This window comes from Euprymna scolopes, chromosome 5 (assembly GCF_053919585.1).
Source record: "Euprymna scolopes isolate OS-2025 chromosome 5, ASM5391958v1, whole genome shotgun sequence".
Classification (NCBI taxonomy): Eukaryota; Metazoa; Mollusca; class Cephalopoda; order Sepiida; family Sepiolidae; genus Euprymna; species Euprymna scolopes.
The window spans coordinates 63,180,203-63,204,999 of record NC_136486.1 but is presented as its reverse complement, the minus strand read 5'-3'; the positions used below and the strand labels follow the sequence as shown (position 1 = coordinate 63,204,999).

The following is a 24,797-nucleotide window of genomic DNA, read 5'->3' as shown; positions in this document are numbered from 1 at the left end:
TTTTGGGTAGCCCATAGAAGATGTTTGTTTTTGTTGTGAAGTTTGTAAGGAGGTATTTTTCTTTTTTAGTTAATGTACTATTGTATGCTGTGCAGAGTTTTGTTATTTTAGATATGGTTGTGTCGTCTATGTTAGAGCTAATTGGTTTGTAATAATTTTCGTTCCCTAGTGATTCTGACATTTTTGTTTAATAGAAGTTCTTATTCATTATAACTACTGCACAACCTTTGTCTGCTTCCTTTATAACTAAGTTGTTATTGTGTTGGATTTTTTAAGTGCTTGATTTTGTTTTCGTGTTACATTACTGGTGGGGTTTTCTTTTAACGAAAACAAAATCAAGCACTTAAAAAATCCAACACAATAACAACTTAGTTTTAAAGGAAGCAGACAAAGGTTGTGCAGTAGAAAAAAGCTTCATCACCAGATTCACTCCTGAACTGAACAGAACTTTATACTATCACACAAAAACATGAAATGCAAGGTACACTCGCATGCACACCCATACACATACACATATACACGCCCACACATAAATCAGAACCGACACATTAAAACACACACACGTGCGCACATACAACCACACACAGACATAGCACCCCTATCTCTAATACAACACACTGAACAATACCAACCCTACTTAACCTCGAAACCAACAACACTAGGAGACACCTACAAACCATAGTATAATATCTGTTCCAACACCTCGCTCCCTCCTCAGTCAGTGGAGGAGAACCCCCTCATGACTGAAACGACTATCATCCTCCTCCCATACCTATACCCCCTCCAATGCCCCCTTTTGAGGAACAAAATCTTCCCCACACTAGGAACCGATCATGGGTCTGGCCATACCCACATGGGGAGACAAATAAATAGAAACATTAAAACATCCCTTATTTTAAATGCACCCATCTTTCTAAACAAACATAATATAAGGAATACCCGAAAAGACTAAAACGAAAAATCACAATACTAAATTCCAAGAATCCAAAAAATAAATATCAAAATAGAATGAAAGCAACCCTAACCTTATTTCAGAAGAGCCAGTCCCCCCTCCCCACACATACACATTAGTAACGAGCTCGGATCACAGCCATCTTCCTAAGGAAGCAAATAACCCCCAAATACTATAAAACAATGTACACATTCCCAAACCAATAAAACAAACACACACACGCACACACACGCGCACACACACATAAACACACACACACACACACCCTACTCCACCCTAAAACAAAAGAAAAAAACATTAGCAGAAAGAGATAGCGACTACAGCCAGGTCAAAGTCTCCCTGGACAAGCCCAATAAAAGAGCAATAAAAATTGAGCATACCAATGAATAATAAACACTTACAAGCCTCCACCCCTTGGAAAAACTTTAAATTAACTACGAAAATCCCCATTTTTACATCTCCAACACATTTGAAAATAATTTCTGACGAGGACGCATCACAGACCATCTGAAACGCGCATAAAAATGATTTCAATGTCTTAAAAACATTATTACAATGATCCAAACATAATTCTCAATGAAAAACCAAGACACGGAATAATAAAATAATGTTAAAAAATACACATTGTTGGTGACTACTCCCTTATTCAAATATATATATATATATATATATATATATATATATATATATATATTCCACGTTTCATCCATTCTACGACTCTTCAGCCTGAAGAGTCCTAGAGTGGCTGAAACGCGGAAAACTCAGTGTAGCTTAATCGCCATATATATTTTATAACTAATATATATATATATATATATATATATATATATACATATATATACATATATATATGCATATATATACATATATATATATATATATATATATATATATATATATATATATATATATATATATATATATATACTGGCAGGCCGTCGTGCGTTGCATGATTGTTAAAATGGTTTTAATTCATATTATATCTTAGACATGTACATGCGAGTATTATTGGCTTTTTCCAAAATTAAGCTTCTTATGAAGGAAAAAATATTGTGTTGCTCTTGTTATTGCTGCCAACCCCCAACCTTCTCATGTCACGAACAGCTTTGGGAATAACCCCCTCATCTCCACCTGGTAAGCACATCTATCGGAATTGATGCCCCATGTCCCCGTTGTCAAAATCAGGTGGAGAGAGGTGGTGTAGTAAAAATATTGAGCAAGCACTGTCCGTAAAAAATAGATTTTTTAAAATTGTTTTTATATTTTTGTTCATTTCCTATTTTATTAATTAATTCAGTACCTTCGGTACGTTCTGCTAAGAGAAGCCAACAATAAAAAAGTGACAAAGGCAAGATAATTTACTTTTTCACCTACATGGATAAGTTTTGTGTTTTAATGTATTTTATTTCATTTAGTCAAATAATTCACATCACTTATACCAGTTATAACTATATAACATGTAAAGTATTTATTTGCGGAGTATTTTAATACGGTGATCGTTTTCAGCGTAGTCTAAAAGCAGAAAAAGTCGTCATAACAAGAAAAATGTAAGTAGGAAACAAAGTAAGCTTTTTCAAATGCCGCCAGTTATTTTTGACTGTTGGTCGGTTTTGATTTGGTCAACTATTGTAAAAAAAAAACAAAAAAACTAAGCAACTAAAAATACAACACAAAAAAGCAAAAAGGTTGTTCGTTTCATTTCGCTAATGTCAAATGAAAAGAAAAGTTTCTATAATATATACGGCTATCTGCCAGTCTCTCTCTCTCTATCTCTCTCTCTCTCTATCTATCTATCTATACATGTATCACTCGGTTTGTTTCCGTGTTTGAATATAAACAAAGCAGATCTCCTTCTCTCTCTCACTCACTCATTCTCTCTCTCTCTCAGTATACACATAAAGAGAGAGAAAGAGAGAGAGAGAGATGAATAGAGGAGAATAGAGAAGCGGCTAATTTAATGTAAAATGCTGGCATCGGGTATCTTTAGACGCCATATTAGATTAGCTCCTGCCCGTTCGTTTAGGTTTATAGGATTGTAATCTGGAATAAGGGCTCTTTTTCTTCTAAGACTATGAGAAAAGTTGTAATGTTTTAAGGGAGACTCTTTTTTTCAAATCGTTGAACGGGAATTTAACGTTTGTGCTATTATTTTATGAATCAGTTACTAGGGGTGCAACCACAATACTGTTACCATGTGTGTAATAACCTGCGGTGTTTACTGGGATCGGTAGGAGGACTTTAGTAATTGGATGGAAATCGGGACTACGTCCGCTATAGGTTAATGCGATAGTGCTGGTGTAGCTCCTCGAATGTAATCTAGAATTTTATTAAAATACCTGGATGTGTCAGAAAAGGCATATTGGGGTTAGATGAGATACGGTAGACTTAACGAATTTGTACGCGGCATTTGTTGTTTCAAACCTACGTTATTTTGGTCCAGAGGGTTATTTCTACAATCAAATTATTATATATAGGATTAAACACCTAGGAAGTATTGGGAAAGATTTGCGAGTAATGACATATTGTTTTATTAAAAAAAATGAAAAACAAATAATAGAAAAAAAATGAAACAAATCAGAAGGTATGATCAACGTAACGAACAGAAAGCGGAAGAAGTGAGAATAGTTATTAAAACATCGCAGTGGTTCGACTTTGTGAATATTTTGGAATTACATATAAATCTACTGAAATAAGTAAATTGGAAAGAAAATATATAATATAGAATAAAATGCAGCAGAGAAGAACATATTTGTGTAAGAAAGGAAATGAAGACGAAGAGAAATAAGTAATAGTGCTAGAAGGACAGTGTATAATAGAAATCAAAATGTCTTCCAGATTTTTATAAATACCTACATTTTGTGAACTGTGGTGAAACTGAATTCCCATCGAATCCTGTGTAATCAATTTATGTTTTACAAACTTATAAAGAAGCTACTCCGGCCTACTCGTTTTACTATATTAAATAACATTCCTACTTAAGACATGGTCACACCCAGGATACACATTGAAGACTGTTTCAAACGTCACATCTTATTTTAACGCCGGATATATATATATATTTTTAATATATACTTTTGAATTTATTTTTCTATTCAATTCTTCTGCATAATTACTCAGTATCTCGAACAAATAATTCTAATACATCAAAAGAAGTACGGAAAACAACTGAAACTTACTATTTATGTATAATTAATATATTTCAGAGTTTCAATTCTATCGTGGACACTTAATTTGCAAACAAGGAAACCCTGTAAATATAATTTATTCTTTTTTACTTTTATAACTGTCGATTAATCATTCAAAAGACTGGATTTTCACCCGGTTTTAAAAATTTGACCAATTGAAATATTTTTCTAACTTCCTTTAGACCTGATTAAAAAAATGTGTACATAAAATGACGAGTATTCATATCCTGAGAGTTACTAGGTAAAATATTATAAAATATGGTCATACTTTAAGTCTAATTATGTTCTCATTTTCCGCGAAGAATCTATTATCTTAAGAGATTTGTCTGCATATTTGAAGCTAGAAAGCATTTGGCTGGGCTAAAGAGTATAACAAACATATATAGAGATATCAATAAAGAGAACTAAAGAGATAGACGTCTTCATAGAAATATGTTCCACTTTACTCCAAATAGTATTACCTGTCTACTATAAAAGATCAAAGTCAAATAAACTGCGCCATTTAGATGAAATTTGAAAGTCAAACCCAGCTCATTCGATAAATCGACAATTGTTCAAGATTAATGTATTATTTTTTAGTCTATTATTACCAAGAATATTGTTTGATTTTCGTTTGCACTCAAATTATATTAACCATTGAAAGAACTGTATTGATTAAAGATATTGTTCAATATTATCTGAATAATAGATAACATAGTTGTGCGTGATTTCATTTCACATAAAACATAAAAACCTGTATTATTTGGTTTCATCAGACTATTTCTTTCCATCTTGAGTGTGATTTACACAACGTTTCGGTCGATTATAACCCCCGGCCTTCTTCAGGTGAATCTTGTCGAACTCGAAAATGTTTTTGTCGAACTCAGGAGTTTGGGTGGAATTTCGAGCGGATCCCTTTGTTTACTTTACGGGGATAGTTTTCTCTGATTCCATCAGCCATGACTGGATAGAGGTCCTAAGTAATTCGCAAATGTATTTTCAGTCGCTGACACTGAAGATCAAACCTTCAGCTTCGTAGAGAATATCAGTTTTTTTACAATTCATTTTCCAATTACCAAGTTACAAGTTCAAATATTTATTTTCACATCGTTAATACTTTTAAAAGTTACTCAAATATTTCCATCCTACAACTGAAAATTTGTCATGACAAAAAAAAAAGAAAAGTTATTTAAAACGTGTCTTTATCACCAGTATTTTGGGTCTACGATATTGTTAGATAATTATTAAAGTCAATCAATTAAATATAGTATGTCTTGTTTAGAGCAAACTGTTGATTTATTCTGATAAATTGACGTGAAAAAGTATGAGAAAATTGGAAGGATGTCAATAGGGGGTTTCTCTTTATAAACGCTTCATGTTTTTATTTACATTTTAAATCTAAAATGCAATGCAGACGCTTATGAGAAAGCAAAACGGATATCACCTACGTCAACGATAATAAGGCACGTCCAAAATGTAGTCTGAAGGGACTAACTTCCAAAAAGTATTTTACGTAATCAAAAAACAAAAAAAAAGGGAATTTAAATTAATTGTTAATTTTAGCAAGATAACTTATAAAACGCAAGAGAGGAATAAGCAAAATTTGTTTACAGTCCTTTATGCACGTATTGGTGGAAATTTTGTTCAAAATAAGAATTTTACAGCTTAAAGAGCATCCCTCGGTCTACAGCATTGTCTGAAAGTATGTAAATTGCAGGAATTGTTAGAATATAAATTTATTATGGTTAGTCTGTAAATATTATTAATTGCGGTAAATGTCTTACATTAATGAACCAGATATAAAAGTTCGGCAATTTTAATATTACAAAGAGAATAGAATGGGTAGCTATGTAACTTCATTCACAGAGGTTCGCAAAGATTTTCACAAGAACATTTATAACATTAAAAAAGCAATTGCATTTTCAAAATAAAATTTAACTTTATGTATCATATATATATATGCATATATATGTATATACATATATATATATGTGTGTGTGTGGCATATATATGTGTGTGTGTGTCGTGTGTGTGTGTGTGAATGTGTATGTGAGTGAGTATGTGTATTTAGTATTCATGCTTTTGTAAATATTTTAGTATGAAGTCATGTCCACCTATACAGAACATTTCATTATAAACTAAACAGATTTTCGTGTACTATTTATGAATAAATTGAAAATAAATTACATCCCCTTAAATAATTTTCCTGAAGTCACTAAGAAACAGAAAACACATATAATATCGCGAGAAAATAGAGTTATATTCACATAGATTGCATCGAAAATAAGCTAGTGCCATAGTGACAAGCCTTGCCTGTCATTTGGGCGGTTAAGTTTCGATCCTAACTTGAGGCGGTTGCCTGTCTAGCTGCACTGATGAGTTGTGAAACAGCGAAACAGTAACGTATGTGGATGACATATATATATATATATATATATATATATATATATATATATATATGGAGGTAGGCGAGCATACTCTCATCAATGTTCTTATGTGTGAAAAGCATTCTACTCATAGTTTAATATACATTTAACTGTGTCATGAATACAGTTTATTCATTGAAATTTGATATATTTATTTTCTTTTCTTTTCCTTTAGTGTTCATCGTGAAAGAAGATGGATTTGAACGGCACACAATTTGACAATGCTACAGACGTACTGAAACGACATCACTGGCCAACGGGACTATTTATGGCATTCGCCCCGTCAGTCGTCTACATTGACCGCTTCATCACACCAATTTGGTACGTGATTGGAATCTTCACGAACCCTATATCAGCATTTATTTGGCTAAACCGACGGATACGGAAAAACAATTCATCCGCCATTTATCTTGGAGCATTGTCCATCAATGATTGTACTTTTCTTGTGTTACATTTAATTTGTGAGCTGCAAATCGCCTGGGGGATCAAAACATTTTCTTATCAGGGCTGGTGCGGATTTTACAATTTTGTATATATGATCCCACAGATCAGCACGCCGTTACTCGTTTTGGGTTTCACAGTTGAACGATGGATTGCTGTATGTAAACCATTTCATAAAGAACGATACTGCACCGTCCAACGAGCCATCTACGTCGTTTCCGGACTATTTAGTTTGAGTACGGCATTAGCATCGGTCCAGATCTACATCTGGACATATGTTCAGTCTCTCCAGGTATGCACATATCGCGAGAACGAAGAACACTTAAACTTTACGACCCTGTTTGTGTTTTCAACGGAATTGTTACTATTTGGCATCGTACCCCTCTCTGTACTCATTTTTAACATATTAGTTATCATTGAGATACGCAAGATTACCAAGGCGAATGCAATCCAGCTACCGAACCAAGGTCCTCCGGCTAGTAATAACGCAGCTTCAACCATTACGCTACTTTCTGTGTCATTCTATCTCATCTTCACTACACTACCTGTAACTTTGGTTTTCGTTCTCAACAATAGTATACCTTTGGGTGATACTAAACTCACCGACGACGAAATACGTGTTGACCCCGTGTGGTCAAATTTTTTCTTGTTCCTAATAATTCGCAGACTGATTGAGGAATTGTGTTTTTCGCATTACTCATGTTATTTCTTTGTGTACTGTCTAACAGGACCACAGTTTAGGAAAGCTGTTTGTTCCCTGTTGCCTGTAAAGTTATATCAGGCACTAACAAATGAACAGCAAGCCCACTATTCAATTGTGACCGGAAATGGACGGCTTACTAATGAGAGTTGCACGACATATGTTTGATATGATAAAGCCAGACGATTAAAAATGCATTGAATAATCTTCAGAAGGATGTATTTAAAAAGGAAATTTATTACATGCGGATTTCTTATAAAATGTAAAAAATGTGTGCATATGTGAACGTACATATACAAAGAGATAAATAAAATAAAATGTTAAGAATTAATTAACGATTACATCGAAATGTCTATTTTGTTATCAGATGAATTGCAATTTGTATTTTAATTGAGTGTGCCCAAGGAATACTAATATTGCAATGATAATATAATATTTATTGATATTATTATATACTTGTCTATATCTGTGATTTTTTAAATTATAGTAGAATAATTACAAATGAAAAATTATTAATAACATAAAAATACACACACACATACACACACACACACACATATATATATACACTCACAGAAAGATAGAAACATGAGTGGATATATATATATATATATATATATATAGATAGAGATGAGGGATAAACAGAAGAAATAAAGCGTTGAGCGCTTTTAAAATACAGAAACAGTCTAAAATCCTATGAGAATAAAAAGTGTTTGTTTTTTAAGATGTCCACACTACAGGATTTAATCCTTCAGAAAGTTTGGACAATAATGTTATAAACGTGGTGTTCGTCAAGGTTGACGTATTTTTTAAATCATTGCTGGAATTTTTTAATAACATTTCAAACCATCAAGGTTCGTGTCTACACACCCGTGATTTGATATATATGATGATGGTTGTAATCCATAACATATGAGTTCTATTGCAGAAAAACAAGAATACACAGGACTAAACAACGACGACAATTTCTGAACATTGAGTCGTTTGGGAGGTGGCTGCACTCTTTAGATAGTATTTACCCTAACTAAATAGAAAAAAGTCGGGTACAGAAACGCTCGGAAATATTTACGCATAATTTTTGACGCGACATCTATTGAATCGCTAATATTTAGAATCATCAGACCTCGTCGGCACATGTAAAAAAAAAACAAAACTCGTAAAACACCAAACAGTAAATTTCACACTGAAGTGATCTTACGACAAGTTCATAAATAATATGTCTACAACTCCAAGTAATGAAAGATATCTTTGGATGTTTGATGGAGTCAGCAACATTCTAAATATATTTTGTGAAGGAAAATTCGAGAAACATATGACCTATAGGAAGTATTTATGTTTTTGCTTATAAGCTATTGTGGAAGCATATATTTTTGTTTCAGCACTGATGATGACTGAAGTATATTATAGAAGAACTTAATGACACGAATTATTCAAAGTTTAAAAAAATGTGTTTTGGTACAGAAATCTCTTTGTAATTATATAAAGACAACTGTTCTACACCATACAGTAAATCCGTGTAAGCATCTGCAAGCACTTTGGACGCAACAGTCAATAATGTTTTCACTGGGTTTATATATAAATGTGTATATATATATATATATATATATATATATATACATATACATATCTATATATGCATATATATATACACATATCTATATATGCGCATATATGTATATATATACATATCTATATATGCATATATACATATTTATACATACATATCTATATATATCTATATATGCATATATATCTATTTATATATATACATGTCTACAAATGCATATACATATTTATATATACATATTTATATATATACATATCCATATATGCATATATATATTTATATATATACATATCTATATATGCATATATATATTTATATATATATATATACATATCTATATATGCATATATATACTTATATATACATATATATGTATATACATTTATATAAATATATATATATATATATATATATATATATATATATATATATATGTATATATATAATTTCGGTGATTTCATTATACCAGTATAGTATGATATACCGATATTTGTCTAACATATGAAACCCACCGACGAGCAAATTTTCCATTTGGTATGGGACACTAGATAGGGATCAAAATTTCATTGCAAACAATGTTGTGTCATTAAGACGGATTTTACATTATGAAGAAAATAAACTGTCTGAATAAAAGAGGCGATTAATTTTATTCCTTTTATCTAATTTGAACAATTAGAGGACGAACACGACAATTATAGACTTTGTCTGAGAGCTTTTGTAAAGTAAAAAGAAAACGATACCGGTATCACATTATGTAAAATCGGAGTCCAAGTAGAGTCCAATGAAAGTGGTGTTTATTGCGATTTACGTTTACACACTTTTAATAATACTTAGTAAAATTCATGAAGTTGTCGCTCTGGTTATCTACCATTTTATTTCAGTTTTATTTTATTGTCAAATTCTTCTATGGTTTATTGAAATCCTATCTAATTCCCTTTTACAACTTTCTATATATAGTTTATTATTATATTCCGTGTGTATGGCAACGCAATTTTTTAATACAGTAAATTTAAAATATTTAAGTAAATAGGACAATTATTGCTACCAAGTAATGCATGAACGAAATACTGATATATGGTTGACATATGTGAAATTTACAATTTTGTTTTCAATTCTCATCTCATATTTAAAACATCCTTATGATTGTTGTTTACTCCTCAAAGAATAGTTTATATTCCAAACGAGATAGAAGTCAGTTCCTTGTGTAAATCGTGATTGTTATTATATTTATTTGGATTTCAGTTTCAGTAAAACGCACATCTCGCCGAATAAAAAGACAACTAGACGTTCTATCTTTTTTTGATGACAATCCTCCGTATTTAGACATCCCTGTATGCAAAAAAAAACATACACACCTGTTAACTATATCTACAAATGTTATTATTGTAAGTCTTTGAATTCTGACATGTAATCCTCTGTCTTTTCAGAAAAATGATGGTCTATGTAAAAATTTCCTTGTATTAGATTATATTCTGTCAACAAAGTAAAACAATGATAAATCGTTTTTCATTTTCAGTGTTGTCTCATCTTCAAATTTAATATAATATGCTTTTCGTTTTTGCTACACTATTTCTGTGGGACTTTTTTCATGTCTGTGGTTTTTCCAATTGATTATGATTATTAAACTTCATGTCATATTTTGTTTGTGTTTGAAAGATGTTTTTATTATATTTGTAATTGTTTCACTATATAAATAATTCATACGTCTTTATTGAATTACATATATTCTATTATGATAATATCTATTGAGAGCACATGTATACTTTTATATATAGGTTTAATAGGACACATTAACCGGCGTTGCTGGGTGGTAGCATCCCCCCTTCACGGAACAAATTAACGTACGATTGGTGTTTTTTGTTGTAGTCCAACCACCAACCTCCTCATGGTAAGAAAAGCAACCAGAATTGACACCACAGCATACCTATGTTAAGAACGGCTTTCGTAATGGACACAACATTTTGTGACTGTGGGTGTGGTTTGTAATAAATTAGCTCGTAATGTAAGATATGTAATAATAAAACAAATTATTTAGCTTTGTCCCCTATTTGTTTAAAAAAAAACAAAGATTCAATAATAAGTTTAATAGATTTAACTACGCACAAATGGTTTTAAACTTCGAGGGTATTTTTCATTATGACGTGTATGTGTGGCAAAATGATGACGCAAACCTCTAATAATAGCTTATCTCTGTGCGAGATATCTGGAGAGAAAAAATAAAAACAATAAAAGAAATTAGCTGAGAGCAGAAAGAAGATATTTAGGAAAAAAAAACAAATAACTCTCTTTATCGATTGGGCCATGATGAAAAAGCGACAATCGGGTCTATGAGATGTCAGTATTTCTACTTAAACGCGTCAATGAAACGAGGTCAACTCTCTCTTCTTTATTTCCTTCTTTTCTTCATTCAAGATTATAGTTTATTATGAATTCTCTGTTACCCTATATCGAGCAAAAGAGAATAAAATTGATGATTCACAAGTAAACAATTGAATAATATGAATTACGTATTTAAACTAAAAATAATTTATTTTATTTTAATATAAAATTTTGTTACAAATAAACAAAAATCAGAACTATTAATTGTTATTTCAGATTATCAACTTCCGGTTCCAAATAAAGTATCAAATAAAGAAATTAGTGTTCTTTAGTGTTCTTGTAATTAAGAACCATTGTTTCAATTTGTGAGTTTGCCATTTCAGGTAGTGTAACTCGTTACCGTATTGTAGCTAGGCCATATCTAATATAGCTTGAAACACGATTTTACGTATTCAGAAATTGTTACGATAGCAAACACAGTTATAAAATTAAAATGTAGAATGCTAAACATGCCTTCGATGTTTCCTTAGAAAAAAGTAAAGAAAAAGAAATAACACTGGGGAAAACGTATAATTAAAGGTATAAAAAATGTGAAACTGTTATTTTGAATTTTATAAGTTTCAACAATTGAAGAAAAATTAGGATGGAATGATATCCTGAATATAAAAATTATATCCTAAAAGTTATGATATAATAAAATAAAAGTAGGCGAGATAAGAATCTGTTTATTGTTTATACATAGAAAAGTATAATATCCGTGATTCGAGAATTTTTTATGTTATATGTAAGGAGTTCTGTATGTTTTTTTGTTTATATGTGTAAATGTTTTCAAATTGTCGCTTGTTATTGTTTAAAACAACATAATTTAAATTTTAAACGAAAAATGCCAGAGGATGAGTTGGCCGAAAAGTAGTGAAAGAACAACAACTATAAAGATGAGGATAACAGTCAGCAAAAAAATAAATACATAAATTGTGAAGCCTCATCTTAAAGGATTCCAAAAAATAAAATAATATATAATCACACCATCCACTTTTAACTTTTGCAATTACTCATCTTCTCTACCCTTTGTTCCAGTTATATCACAAAGGTAACATCTGAACAACCCCAATAGCTTCATCATCTACATATATATTTCATATGGGTTCTCATTCATCTGGCTGGTATACGTTTTTGGTACATTTTTACATTTGAATGTCGCCTTTCACATTTGAATGTCGACTTTTCTATGTTTTCGGGTATGCGTACAATGAATACACATCCGAACCTCCCCGGGTTAAAACAACTTTCGGAATAGACCCCCACCTCCTTGTTAGTATACCCATCGAATGTGAACGATGAGTGGGGCATAATGCAAAATGTACCGAATTTAAAACGGAACGAAATTTCATTTGACATATTTATATTCCAAAGAACAGTTTAAAAATATCTTAAACTTTATAATTTATAAATTAATAACTATTATTTTATCATTGTTATTATATTATCTGATATTTTCTATTTTATTTTATTATCTATTTTACTTGGAATTTATATGTTACTATTTTTATTAATATAAGTTCTATAAATTATGTATAAATTATAATTACTAATCTTTAAAAATATTATTTTATTTAATTACTACCAATAAGATGCATTTACTATTTTAAAAGTTCAACTATTAAATAATTAGCGGTTATCTCCCTTTGAACGTTTGAATATATATTTCTTCTATTTTAGTAAAATTATCTCCCCATTGTCATTGAAATATCTCAGTTGATTTTTAATTTAACATCACTAACGATTTTAACTGTTAATATTTCCATTGGCGTCTCCTTGAAAAGTTTACATATATCAAAATATTAAGCATTCATAAACTATGTTTAACAAATGAATCCATCGGCGATGATACGTACGACTTTTAGGAGACGAGCCATAAAAATGTATTTATTTTTATTTACTTTTAGTTAAAATTATTCAGAATTTACAGACTTAACCTTTATGTTCAACCCGATTTTATCTTACTTTATTTTTATTTTATCTTACTTTGTTTATCAACATCAACGAACTAACTATTTTCCTTTAGATTTTACATATTTTCCAGATGCATCTGCCTTATTTAAAAATGCTAGGTTTATTTTTGGTGTCTTTAAAAAATAAACACCCATGATTTTTGTTGAGGAGGAGACTTTGTTTCAAAAAATTATATCATAAAATTATTGTCCAAGAGTCACTGTCTATCATAATAAAAGCATCGTTTCCGAAACGATCGTACAATATATTGATTTTGTTTTGATCTTCCTTATAAAAAAGAGTTTTAATTTTTAATTTTAAATAAAAATTATCAATAATCTTACTCAATATTAAAATAGCTCTAGGATATATATACCTATCGAGTGTATCATATATCTATATTACAACGTTGTATTAATGAAGTTACTAATACATTAAAATATACTCTGCTATTAAGCCTCTTGTTCTAATCCCCTATATATATATATATATATATAAATATATATATATATATATATACATATATATATATACATATAAAAAGTTGAATGTGTGTGTGAGTCGTCGCGAATAGGCTCCTATATGGTTGACTATTTAAAAAAACCCTGATTACATATAATCATAGAAGATGTATCGAGACACAGGAATGGGTATGTTTGATCTTGCAGAACGGTAGTTCATTAAAATTGTGGGGTCTGCGTTCGCGCCTGATCCACAAAGTATGGAAATATAAAATTTAAAAATGAAAAAAAAAAACGTTTACAAGTGTTTTTGATATAGATGTACATAATAATACTTTGATAAAAGTGTTTTAACTTAAATAGCGATGGTATAATAAAATTGTGGAGTCTGCGTTCGCGCCTGGCCTCCATTGAATGGAAATAGGCACACACTTTAATAAATACTTTTCATATCTATCTGCGTAAGTATACTTTGAGAAATATGTTTCAGTTGGAAGAAATAAGGTATAATAAAATTATGGGATGTTCGTTCGCACCTGACCTCCATAGAATGGTAATATGGCACAAAGTTTAACAAGGTTTTTTTAATGTACATCCACAGAATATTGTGATAAGTGTTTAAGTGTGAACAGGTATGGTATAATAAATTATGGGGTTTATCTATTTTATTTTTACTTTCATCATATTTTGCTTTGGTTTTGATACCCCCAAATTCGAAGCTATCATTTACAACCCTTTCCTTTCATAACTTATGATACTTTCATAAATCAGAGTCCATTTTCTGTAGGCTGTTTTTGAACCCACTCAACGACGGGTACTTTTGCTAATACATATATATGTATGTATATTTATATATATATATATATATACGCATATATACACATATATATGCGCATATATATACATATATATATATATATATATATATATATATATATATATATTTTTTTTGTGTATGTCATAAAAATTTGAGTCAAAAACATAATAAGATAAAGAACTTTATTACATAGTATCTATAAAATCAACTGTAAAAATTACAATGGCGTTATTGTTTTTTAGACAAACACTATATATATATATATATATATATATATATATATATATATATATATATGTATATATATATATATAAAATACAAGTGTTACAATTTTTAAGATACTAAATTTATATCATATATATATGTGTGTGTGTGTATATATATATATATATATATATATATATATCAATTTTAATTTTTCAATTGTGTTTAATTGTCTTCTCAGTGATTCTGGCGGTTCATCTGCACTTTTGATCCGTTACGCGTTTATCGATCAAATCAGAATATGTTTCCTAAGAACTGGGCCTAAAACAGACAAATCCTTGAACCTTCTAATAAAAAGCCACCGAAACAAGATAGGCGCCAAGGAATTTGTTATGAAGCATTTTAGAACCGTTTACCTTAGATAAGAGGAGCACTATTAGCAGTGGCAAAGAGATATTCCAAAATAAGGCCAACTGGAGGAAGGAGAAAGAGGTAGATATAACTTGAAACATGTGTGTAACAGTTGGTTTCGCAAGTGGTACGACACCAGTATCGATGCCAGAGTTTGCACCAAAAATGTACTGTAAAATATTTTGTAAGAGTTGTAACATTGTAGAAAGAGCAAGCTTTCTACTATCGGTTTATTTGTTGTTGTAGTTGCTAAGTAGAATAAATGAAGATTGAAGTGATTCCCCATTAAATTATATAGTGGGAATTTTTTTACCATCATATTTTGTTTCTCACAAATTCTCCGACCTTTAAACTCTAGCTCTATGTTAGTTCCTTCCTTATGTATTTCGAAACGGCTGAGACTATTTTTTGCACAGGTATCGAAATCGAAAAATTTGGATGTTAAAAAGAGTTAATCTCTTAAAGATAAAAGGAAGAATATTTGCAGGAGAGCTATTTTATGTAAGACCGGCCGGTGTACCATAAAAAAATACCCTGTAGAATTCTATTTTATCAATAACAAAAGAAATACTATGTTTAATATTGTCAAGCTCAAATATCAGCTGTCGAGATATTGTAAAGAAAAACAAGACGGAATTTGATGAACGAAATGTTCAGTATTTTTCTTTTGAGAATTAGTCAACCAGGAACATTATTCGTATTATATAATAAGCAATAGAGGATTGATTTGATAATATTACATACATACTCTACGTAAAATAAAATAGCATGTGTAAGCGTATTGTACAACCGGGAAACGCTGGAGATCCAGCCAGTTTCTTTAAATTATATCTGAAGATGGCAAGGCATGCTCCACATGCATAGTACACATGCAAACATTATATATTTACTTTATTGTATTAATTTAAAATAATGAACATACAAAATAATTTAGAAAGTATACAAATAAATATTTTGTGATTAGGCTTCATTTATTACATATTTTTCTCTTGGTAGATTAAAATTGATCTTTTATTTAAATGTGAATATTCATAATATATATATATATATATATATATATATATATATATATATATATATATATATATATATATATACGCTGACACGCAAAAGTATTGGATACATTTCATTTTTCTTCATAACTTTTAGGAGGGTTCGAGATTTGTCCTAAAATTTGGTCAGTATATTCCTATTACTATTCTATCTAATATTTGGTGTAGTAATTACAAAATTAAAGTTTAGAAAGTTTATATCAAAGGAAAAATATAATCAACTAACGCACACGTATTGGTTACATTGATTTATTATTTGGTTGCATGCCCTTTATTGCGTTCAATAGCATCCAATCGCTTTCTATAGGTGCACACATGTTTTTTGCAAAAATATGCAGGTATTTTGCGCCATTCTTATTTGCAGAACTCTTCTAGTTGTTGAATATTTTGTGGATTCCTCTTGTGAACATTGATCTTTAATATTTTCCACACATTTTCAATTGGGCTTAGGTCTGCAGACTGACTGGACCAAATAAGAACGCCATTCCGTTATTTCTAAGCCATTCTTTGGTTAGTTTGGCAGTATGCTTAGGATCATTTTCCTGCTGAAACACGAAATTGCTATTATGCCCCAACCAATCAGCATATTTCCTGGGGGTTTCTCTAAAAATCTCCCTGCGCATACGTCTATTCATTCTACAATTTATGATTTCTATTTCACCAATACCTTTGGAAGAAAAACGCCCCCATACTATAATCGAAGCACCGCCAAACATTACCGTAGGAATGGTATTCTTTTTGTTATAGGCGGTGCAATTTTTACGCCATATATGTGTTGCTGTGTTTCTTGCAAAGGTTTTTATTTTCGTGTTGTCGGACCAGATTACCTTGTTTAAAAAATCTTGGGGTTGTTCCCCATATTTTTTAATACAATTCAAACGTGATCTGACATGTTTAAGCTTCAATAATGGAATTTTCTTGGGGACCCTGATAAACACACCTGTACGATTTAGAACTCTACTGATTGCCTTCTTACTCACATTAATCCAAGCTTCTATGAGGTCGGGTTGAATTTAATCACGAGTAAGGAAAGGGTTTTTGTACCTTTCTGCTTACCCACCTTGATGTGTTTTGTTTAATCTCCTTGGGTGACCACATCTTTGAATATATGCCACAGCGTTACCAGGGTATTTAAACTTTCTAATAACTTTTCCAACTGTACTAAATGGTAGATTAAGTTCGCTTGATATTATTCGATACCCATTTCCTTCTAAGTGCTTATCAATGATTTTTTGACGAATGTCTATTGACAACTCATTAGTTTTAGGCAGTTTTATAAATTCACTGGTTGACTTTGAAGGAGTGAGCCAAAACTGGAAGAACTTTATAAAATTATTTTAATGTAAAGCTCTCTGATTGGTCAGTGATACCTCGTTTGCATTATTGCAACACGCTAAGCAAAAGTCATTTAAATTTCTTTCGGAAAGATACATTTTTAAAAATGCATTCAATATTTTGCGTTGGTTCATTCATATTTTTCCTCAAAATATAAACTTTCTAAACTTTGATTTGTAATTACTACTCCAAATATAATTTAGAATAGTAATAGGAATATAAGGACCAAATTTTAGGTAGAGTTTAAACCCTAATTAGTTATGTAGAAAAATGTAATGTAGCCAATACTGTTGCGTGGCACAATATATATGTATATATATGTATATATATATATATATATATATATATATATATATATATATATATATATATATATATATGAAATAAAATGGAGGTGGAAGGACCTGGATACTCAACGTTTCGCCCGATTTATGCGGGCTTCTTCAAGAGGGATGGTCCTTGAAGAAGCCCGCATAAATCGGCCGAAACGTTGAGTATCCAGGTCCTTACACCTCCATTTTATTTCATATCGTCGGATTTAATCCAGCTCAACAATCATATATATATATATATATATATATATATATATATATATATATATATATATATATATATATGTATATATATATATATATATTGATTACAGAATATTGATGATTTTAATATAAAAAACATTCAGGATATCTTCTCTGTTTTCTAAATTACCCTCACAATTATAGTGTTAAAAAAGCTTCAACCAGAACTTGCTCCCATACTTACGAAACTATTTAAGCGCTGCCTTAAGAAGAAGTGCTTTCCGACCCCCTGGAAGACCTCATACGTTTACCCTGTATTTAAGAATTCAGGTGATAAGTCCTCTCCCTCTCAGTACAGACCAACAATACTCCTGTGTATAATGAGTAAGTTGCTGGAATCCATATTAAATAGAGAAATAGTCAACCACCTCAGCAGGAATAACCTTCTTAGTGACACACAATATGGTTTCCGCTCTGCAAGATCTACAGCAGATGTGTTGACGGTTATATCCCACAGTATAAGTGAATCTCTTGACAAAGGCTTCCTTTCTAGGGCAATTGCTCTTGACACATCAAAGGCCTTCGACAAGGTATGGCATAAGGGTCTACTTCACAAGATTTCCAGCTACGGTATAACTGGAAATGTTTTCTCAATCATTAAATCATTTCTCTCCGATAGGCTCATAAGAGTAGTGGTACATGGACAAAAATCGGAGGCCTGCAATATAAATGCTGGAGTCCCTCAGAGGTCAATCCTGGGCTCAACTCTCTTCCTGATCTACATCAATGACCTCCCTAAACACATACTTAAATCATTCGTTGACATCTATGCTGATGACACGACCATCTACGGCAACACATCAAAGGCTGTAAATGACAAAGTTCTCTCTGATTCTCTCTCCTCTGATCTCGAGCGCATGGTTCAGTGGGGGAAGACATGGCTGGTTACCTTTAATGCATCCAAAACCAAACTCCTATCCTTACATCATCAACGCTCTGATCCCCAGTTGGCATCAATTGTGATGGATGGCTCTCGTCTGGGTAAGGCCCCGTGTTTTGACAAGCTTCTGGGTTTGACCTTTACTCCTGATCTTAAATGGAACACGTACATCAAGTCTGTTGCCAAGGTCGCTGGAAAGATGGTGGGATCCTTCTACCGCTCCAGAAGACATCTCACTACTGATGCAATTCTCTATTTATATAAAAGCCAAGAACGTCCAAGGATGGAATACTGTTGCCATATCTGGGCAGGAGCTGCCAAAAACAACCTATCGTGCCTTGAGAGAGTACAAAATAGACTTCGTGGTTTAGTGGGGGATGCCTTTTTCTCTACCCTGCAACCTCTCTCCCACAGAAGAGACGTTGCGAGCCTATCCTTGTTTTATCGTTATTTCCATGGATAGTGCTCGTCTGAACTCCAATCCCTGGTCCCCCCTCGCCAATCTTTCACGGAAAAAACCCGTCTAGCTGAATCCACTGTGAAAGATTTCCCCCACACTACATCTGTGCCTAAATCAAAACGCGGATTCCATGAACAAAGCTTCTTTCTCTGAACTGCACGCCTGTGGAACTCTGATCCGTCTGCCTGCTTCCCTCCGGACTACAACAAATTCCTAATAAACCACGCCCCTAATTAAACACTTCATCCAATCTCCACACTTACGTAATGTACTTGCAATAACCCTTATCCCTGAGTGGCTTCCGGGCCTTGATAAGTGGTGATCACTGTAACACACACGTTCATATGTATATATGCATATGTATACATATATACATATATATACATACTTATATATATATATATATATATATATATATACACGTATACACACACGCATACGTATACACATGTATAAAGGTAATTTATAAAACAGTGACAATATCCTCAATGGTTTTTATGTTAAAAACATTAATATTCTATACACACACACACACACACACACACACATATATATATATATATATATACATATATATATATATATATATATATATATATATATATAGATATATACATAGGGAATTTTCATAACACAAACAAACCAGATATTCGCAATGGTCTTTATTTTTATTTTTAGGAGCGTATTATAAAGCTAACAATGGGCGTATTAATTCTACTTTGGTTAATTATAACTTAATTTTTACCTTTGTATATTATTTAGATATTTTTTTTCAAAACTCGTTAATTCTCGACAAATCAGTATTTTAACCATCATTGAAAACCATTCGCTATCCAATTAGAGAACTGGCACATCAAATAATATAATCATACACGACAATCAGATGATAATTATAGTTTCCGTGTTTACTATAATTGCACGTTGTCTAAACTTTGAAGATCTTAGATCCCTTTTATATCTTCATAAAATAAGAAGCGAAAAGACATCCATGCCTTAAAAAGAAGTCTTTTCACAACTTCAATTCTATAATTGTCATCTAGAGTTGCTTCGTTAATGTTTTTTCTATTTGTAGTTGGAATGGTAGCCATGCAAGTGAGTCTTCATAGAGTATGATTGCAATTAAAAAAAAAAAAACGATGTGATCATTAAATACAGTCTTAATCCCGAGAAAAAATACATAATCTATACAATTATTTTCACAGGGATGTTATCATAGAAATTGCTGGATAAAAGACGATAAGATGGGAATTTTTTTCAGCAACCTATCCACCTATTTTCGTTCGAATACTCGTTTCTCACTTTTGGAGAAATGAGAAAATTATCATATATATATATATATATATATATATATATATATATATATATATGAGAAAATTATCATATATATATATATAATATAATCGATCGATTGGCGGTCACCATATATATATATATATATATATATATATATATATATATATATATATATATATATATGTATGTATGTATGGTGACCGCCAATCGATCGAAAACGGCTTCTTCTAAAGCTTATTAAAATATATGAAAATCAAACCTTTCTACCTACCTTTTGCTTTTATCAAGAGGAGAACCCTTGCACTTTATTATGTTAAAAGCTGAATAATAAAGTATTTTTCTATAATTTGTAATAGAATTTCAAGTTTTTATTAGAAAACTTGTTTAACCCAGTTTTCGTAAGATGTAAATAAGACATAAAAATATTTCTTACAGATTTTCTAATCAATTAAACTAACGTTGTTATTTATAAATAAAATTCACAATAACAATAAGATTATGCAAAAATGTTAGTTTATAATTATTTTATATTTTAATATATTTTAATGAATTGATTTTTTATCTTGAAAACGTACATTTTACCCACCGCGATTATCTTGTATTTGTTGTATTGTCACCCAGTCGCGTCTAAATATTTTCATGGCATTTAATGTAAAGAGACAGGAAAATACATTTTTTAAATAATTGAATTTAATTAGAATTACAAACGCCATTTATGGTAAAGTATTATGTTTAGCTCATAAATGTTTTCCTTCTTAATGATTGTTAGCTTTAAATTTTCCCATGATATTTGTTAAAATAAAGAAAATCTGTTTAAGCAAAAACAATTCTTATACCACTTTTAGTACGTTTTTAATTTCATGATATAAAAAAAAAAAACTTTTTTTTATTTTCTTATTAATAATAACAGATGAGCCACACTCTATTTCCATGGTCTGTATTGTCTACAACTTTTTATCGCAAAAATAAAATGAACAAAGATTTCATTAGAATTTGGTTGTCCTTAAATGTGCTGTTATTGTTGCATGCTGGGAGGATGCAAATTTTGGGATGTCACAACACTACGAAACCCCATTCTTTTATAATTATAGTCAATGTTTAAAAAGGCAGATAACAACCTTTTGTAACCCGTAACAGGCTACCGTATCTGCAAATATCTCACGTAAAACGACACTTGCAGATATAATTAATGCTTATCATTTTCACACATTGTTTTATCTTTAGTTGGGGCATCGATTCTTGGAGGCATTCTTCATGTATTGGTACATGGAATGTTTATACATTCTAAAATTAAATTTTAAAATATTTTTTTTTAGATTTAAGAGTTTGCAATTTTTAGTGTATGCGTAAAGGAATATACTCATCTGAAAGATAATAATTATTGATAACATATTCAACTAATCTCACACTTCAAGACAAAAAAAATTAAACATATTCAAGTCTTCGATATCGAAGGCCCCCTGTGATTTTTTTCTACACTTATTCACCCGCCTACCAAAAAATTAGTGTGTGCTTAATGGATCACTTGGACTTTAAGGGTCGAACAAAGGGTTATTGAGAAGGGGTGCTATAAAGTCCCTAAAGCTAAAACAGCAAATATGAAAAAAAAGTTACAATTCATTACTTATTGAGCGGTGAAAATTTTATATTGATTAGATAATTACCTGATTTTGGTAGAGTTTTAAGGAGAGACTGTCACGAAAATCAGAAACACTCCATGAATTTGGCGATAACTATATATATATATATATATATATATATATATATATATATATATATATATATGTGTGTGTGTGTGTGTGTGTGTGTGTGTGTGTATAAAAATTGGGTTGGTGCAAAAATATTGTCGTTTTTTTACTTGAAGTTGAACGTCTAACACCGAGATCATTGTTGCACCAACCTTTATGTATTATATAAATCTAACTATGTCTGTCTGTCTGCGTCTCTTTCTTTTTTTCAAATAGTATATCCGCTCAGACGGATGGCCGCTGGACGGTATGCAGTAGCTCAAAAGCTTGAACTTGTGGTGCAGAATTTTAGAAAGGTATGTACTCGGGTAAAATAATTGTAAAAGGGATTACATTGAAAGAAATTATAACTTTGCGACCGTAGCTCAATGGTGTCGTTCTGGGCATGCGTACGTTTTGTAAAATAAACGTCTATTTAGTTAGTTACTTCAACTCTGTTGTCGCTCTGGTGCAACAGATAGCGTGACCAATAGTTAACACCAGTGTTGCATTTCTGACCTATACCATACTTTCTTTCTTTTTACATTCTGATAGTCTTGCCTTTTAAATGTTATTTAAAAATAAATAAAATACAGAAAATATTTTTGATGTATGTCATTTTCCATATATATATATATATATATATGATATATCGCCTTATTTGTAAAATTCCCCAAATCACGTAAATAGATAAAGTAAAGTCATTCGTATTGCATTAACTCCTAAACTAAATCACCAATTATTAAGAATGTTTATATGTGCATATGATTATATATTTCCATGGATTAGATTCACTCCTAAACTTATTAACCGATCATGATAATTTTAATAAGATGTATATTATTATATATTTTTATGTATTGGATTAACTCCTAAGCTAATTACTCGATCAATCTGATTTTAAATTTTGTGTATACGATTATATATTTTTATTATTAGATTCACTCCTAAACTAATTTACCGATCATTATGAATTTTAATTATGTGCATATAATTATATATTTCAATTACTGGATTCAGTCCTAAAGTAATTAACCGATCATTATGAATGTTTAATATGTGTATATATTTATATAGTTGTATTTATTGAGTTCACTCCTAAATTAATTAACCGATCATTATGAATGTGTATATGATTATATATTTGTAAGTATAGGTGGCACACCTAAACAGATTAACCGATCATTATGAATTTTTATCATGGGTATATGTTTGTAAATTTGTATAGATTGCATATTCCAAAAATCACATACACTGATCACTTACTATTTTTATGTATTTTTGCATACAAAAAATTCTAACTAAGTAATAAGGTACTTGTACAATATATTACTGATATGAAACAAATCTTATGTATAATCATGTAGTAGTTTAATGTGTATATTAGAAATATCATTCTAAATCTTTTCTATTTCTTGTATCTCTACCACTACAAATTGATAACATTAATAAATACTTCGTTTGGTAAAGTTACTGGATTTTCCTTTCGTTTGCCGATAACATTTTACATATTTCTCACACTTATTTACAATTGCAATGCTGGATTGTTTCTCTCCTATTCCATCATCATACCACATTATTTGAATACATACTGTATCACTTCAATTTAACTAACAATAAATTATTCGGGTATAAAACTGACGTGCATCCTTTGTTTTTAGAATGCACATATATGCCTATTCGAAAATAATCTTTATCTATAAATACAAAGGCGAAAATGTGTGTATGTATGTCCGTAAAAGACTTTGTTTCCGAGAAGCGGTCGGTCAGCTCACAACTTCTTAAAACTTTTTATATCACATATAAATCATAATATCTACGAGTTAACAATGGAGGTCGCCTGTCTATTTAATTTGCTCGACTTTGAAAAGTTACATATTCAACATTTTTCGTCAAGTGTCCACGAAATAATATCTACGAGTTAACAACGGAGGTCTCCTGTCTATTTAATTTGCTCGACTTTGAAAAGATACATATTTAACATTTTTCGTCAAGTGTCCGCATAAGTGCTCCAAGTTAA

At 30.8% G+C, this 24,797-nt stretch overlaps 1 protein-coding gene across 11 annotated transcripts in view; it reads left to right on the top strand.

Annotated features, from left to right (window-relative positions):
- Nucleotides 1–10,890, top strand: part of LOC145276819 (uncharacterized) — a 694,204-nt gene extending 683,314 nt beyond the window's left edge. For 9 of the 11 annotated variants that reach the window (XM_080128165.1, XM_080128161.1, XM_080128163.1 and 6 more), the window contains one exon: nt 6,718–10,890. In XM_080128165.1, coding sequence (XP_079984291.1) covers nt 6,736–7,851 — 1,116 coding nt within the window. In that variant the 5' untranslated portion in view covers nt 6,718–6,735 and the 3' untranslated portion in view covers nt 7,852–10,890. Of the gene's footprint in view, nt 1–4,155; nt 4,203–6,717 lie in introns of all 11 variants that reach the window. The other 2 variants (XM_080128167.1, XM_080128166.1) reach the window with 1 other exon arrangement.
- The last annotated feature ends 13,907 nt before the right edge of the window (nt 10,891–24,797 follow it).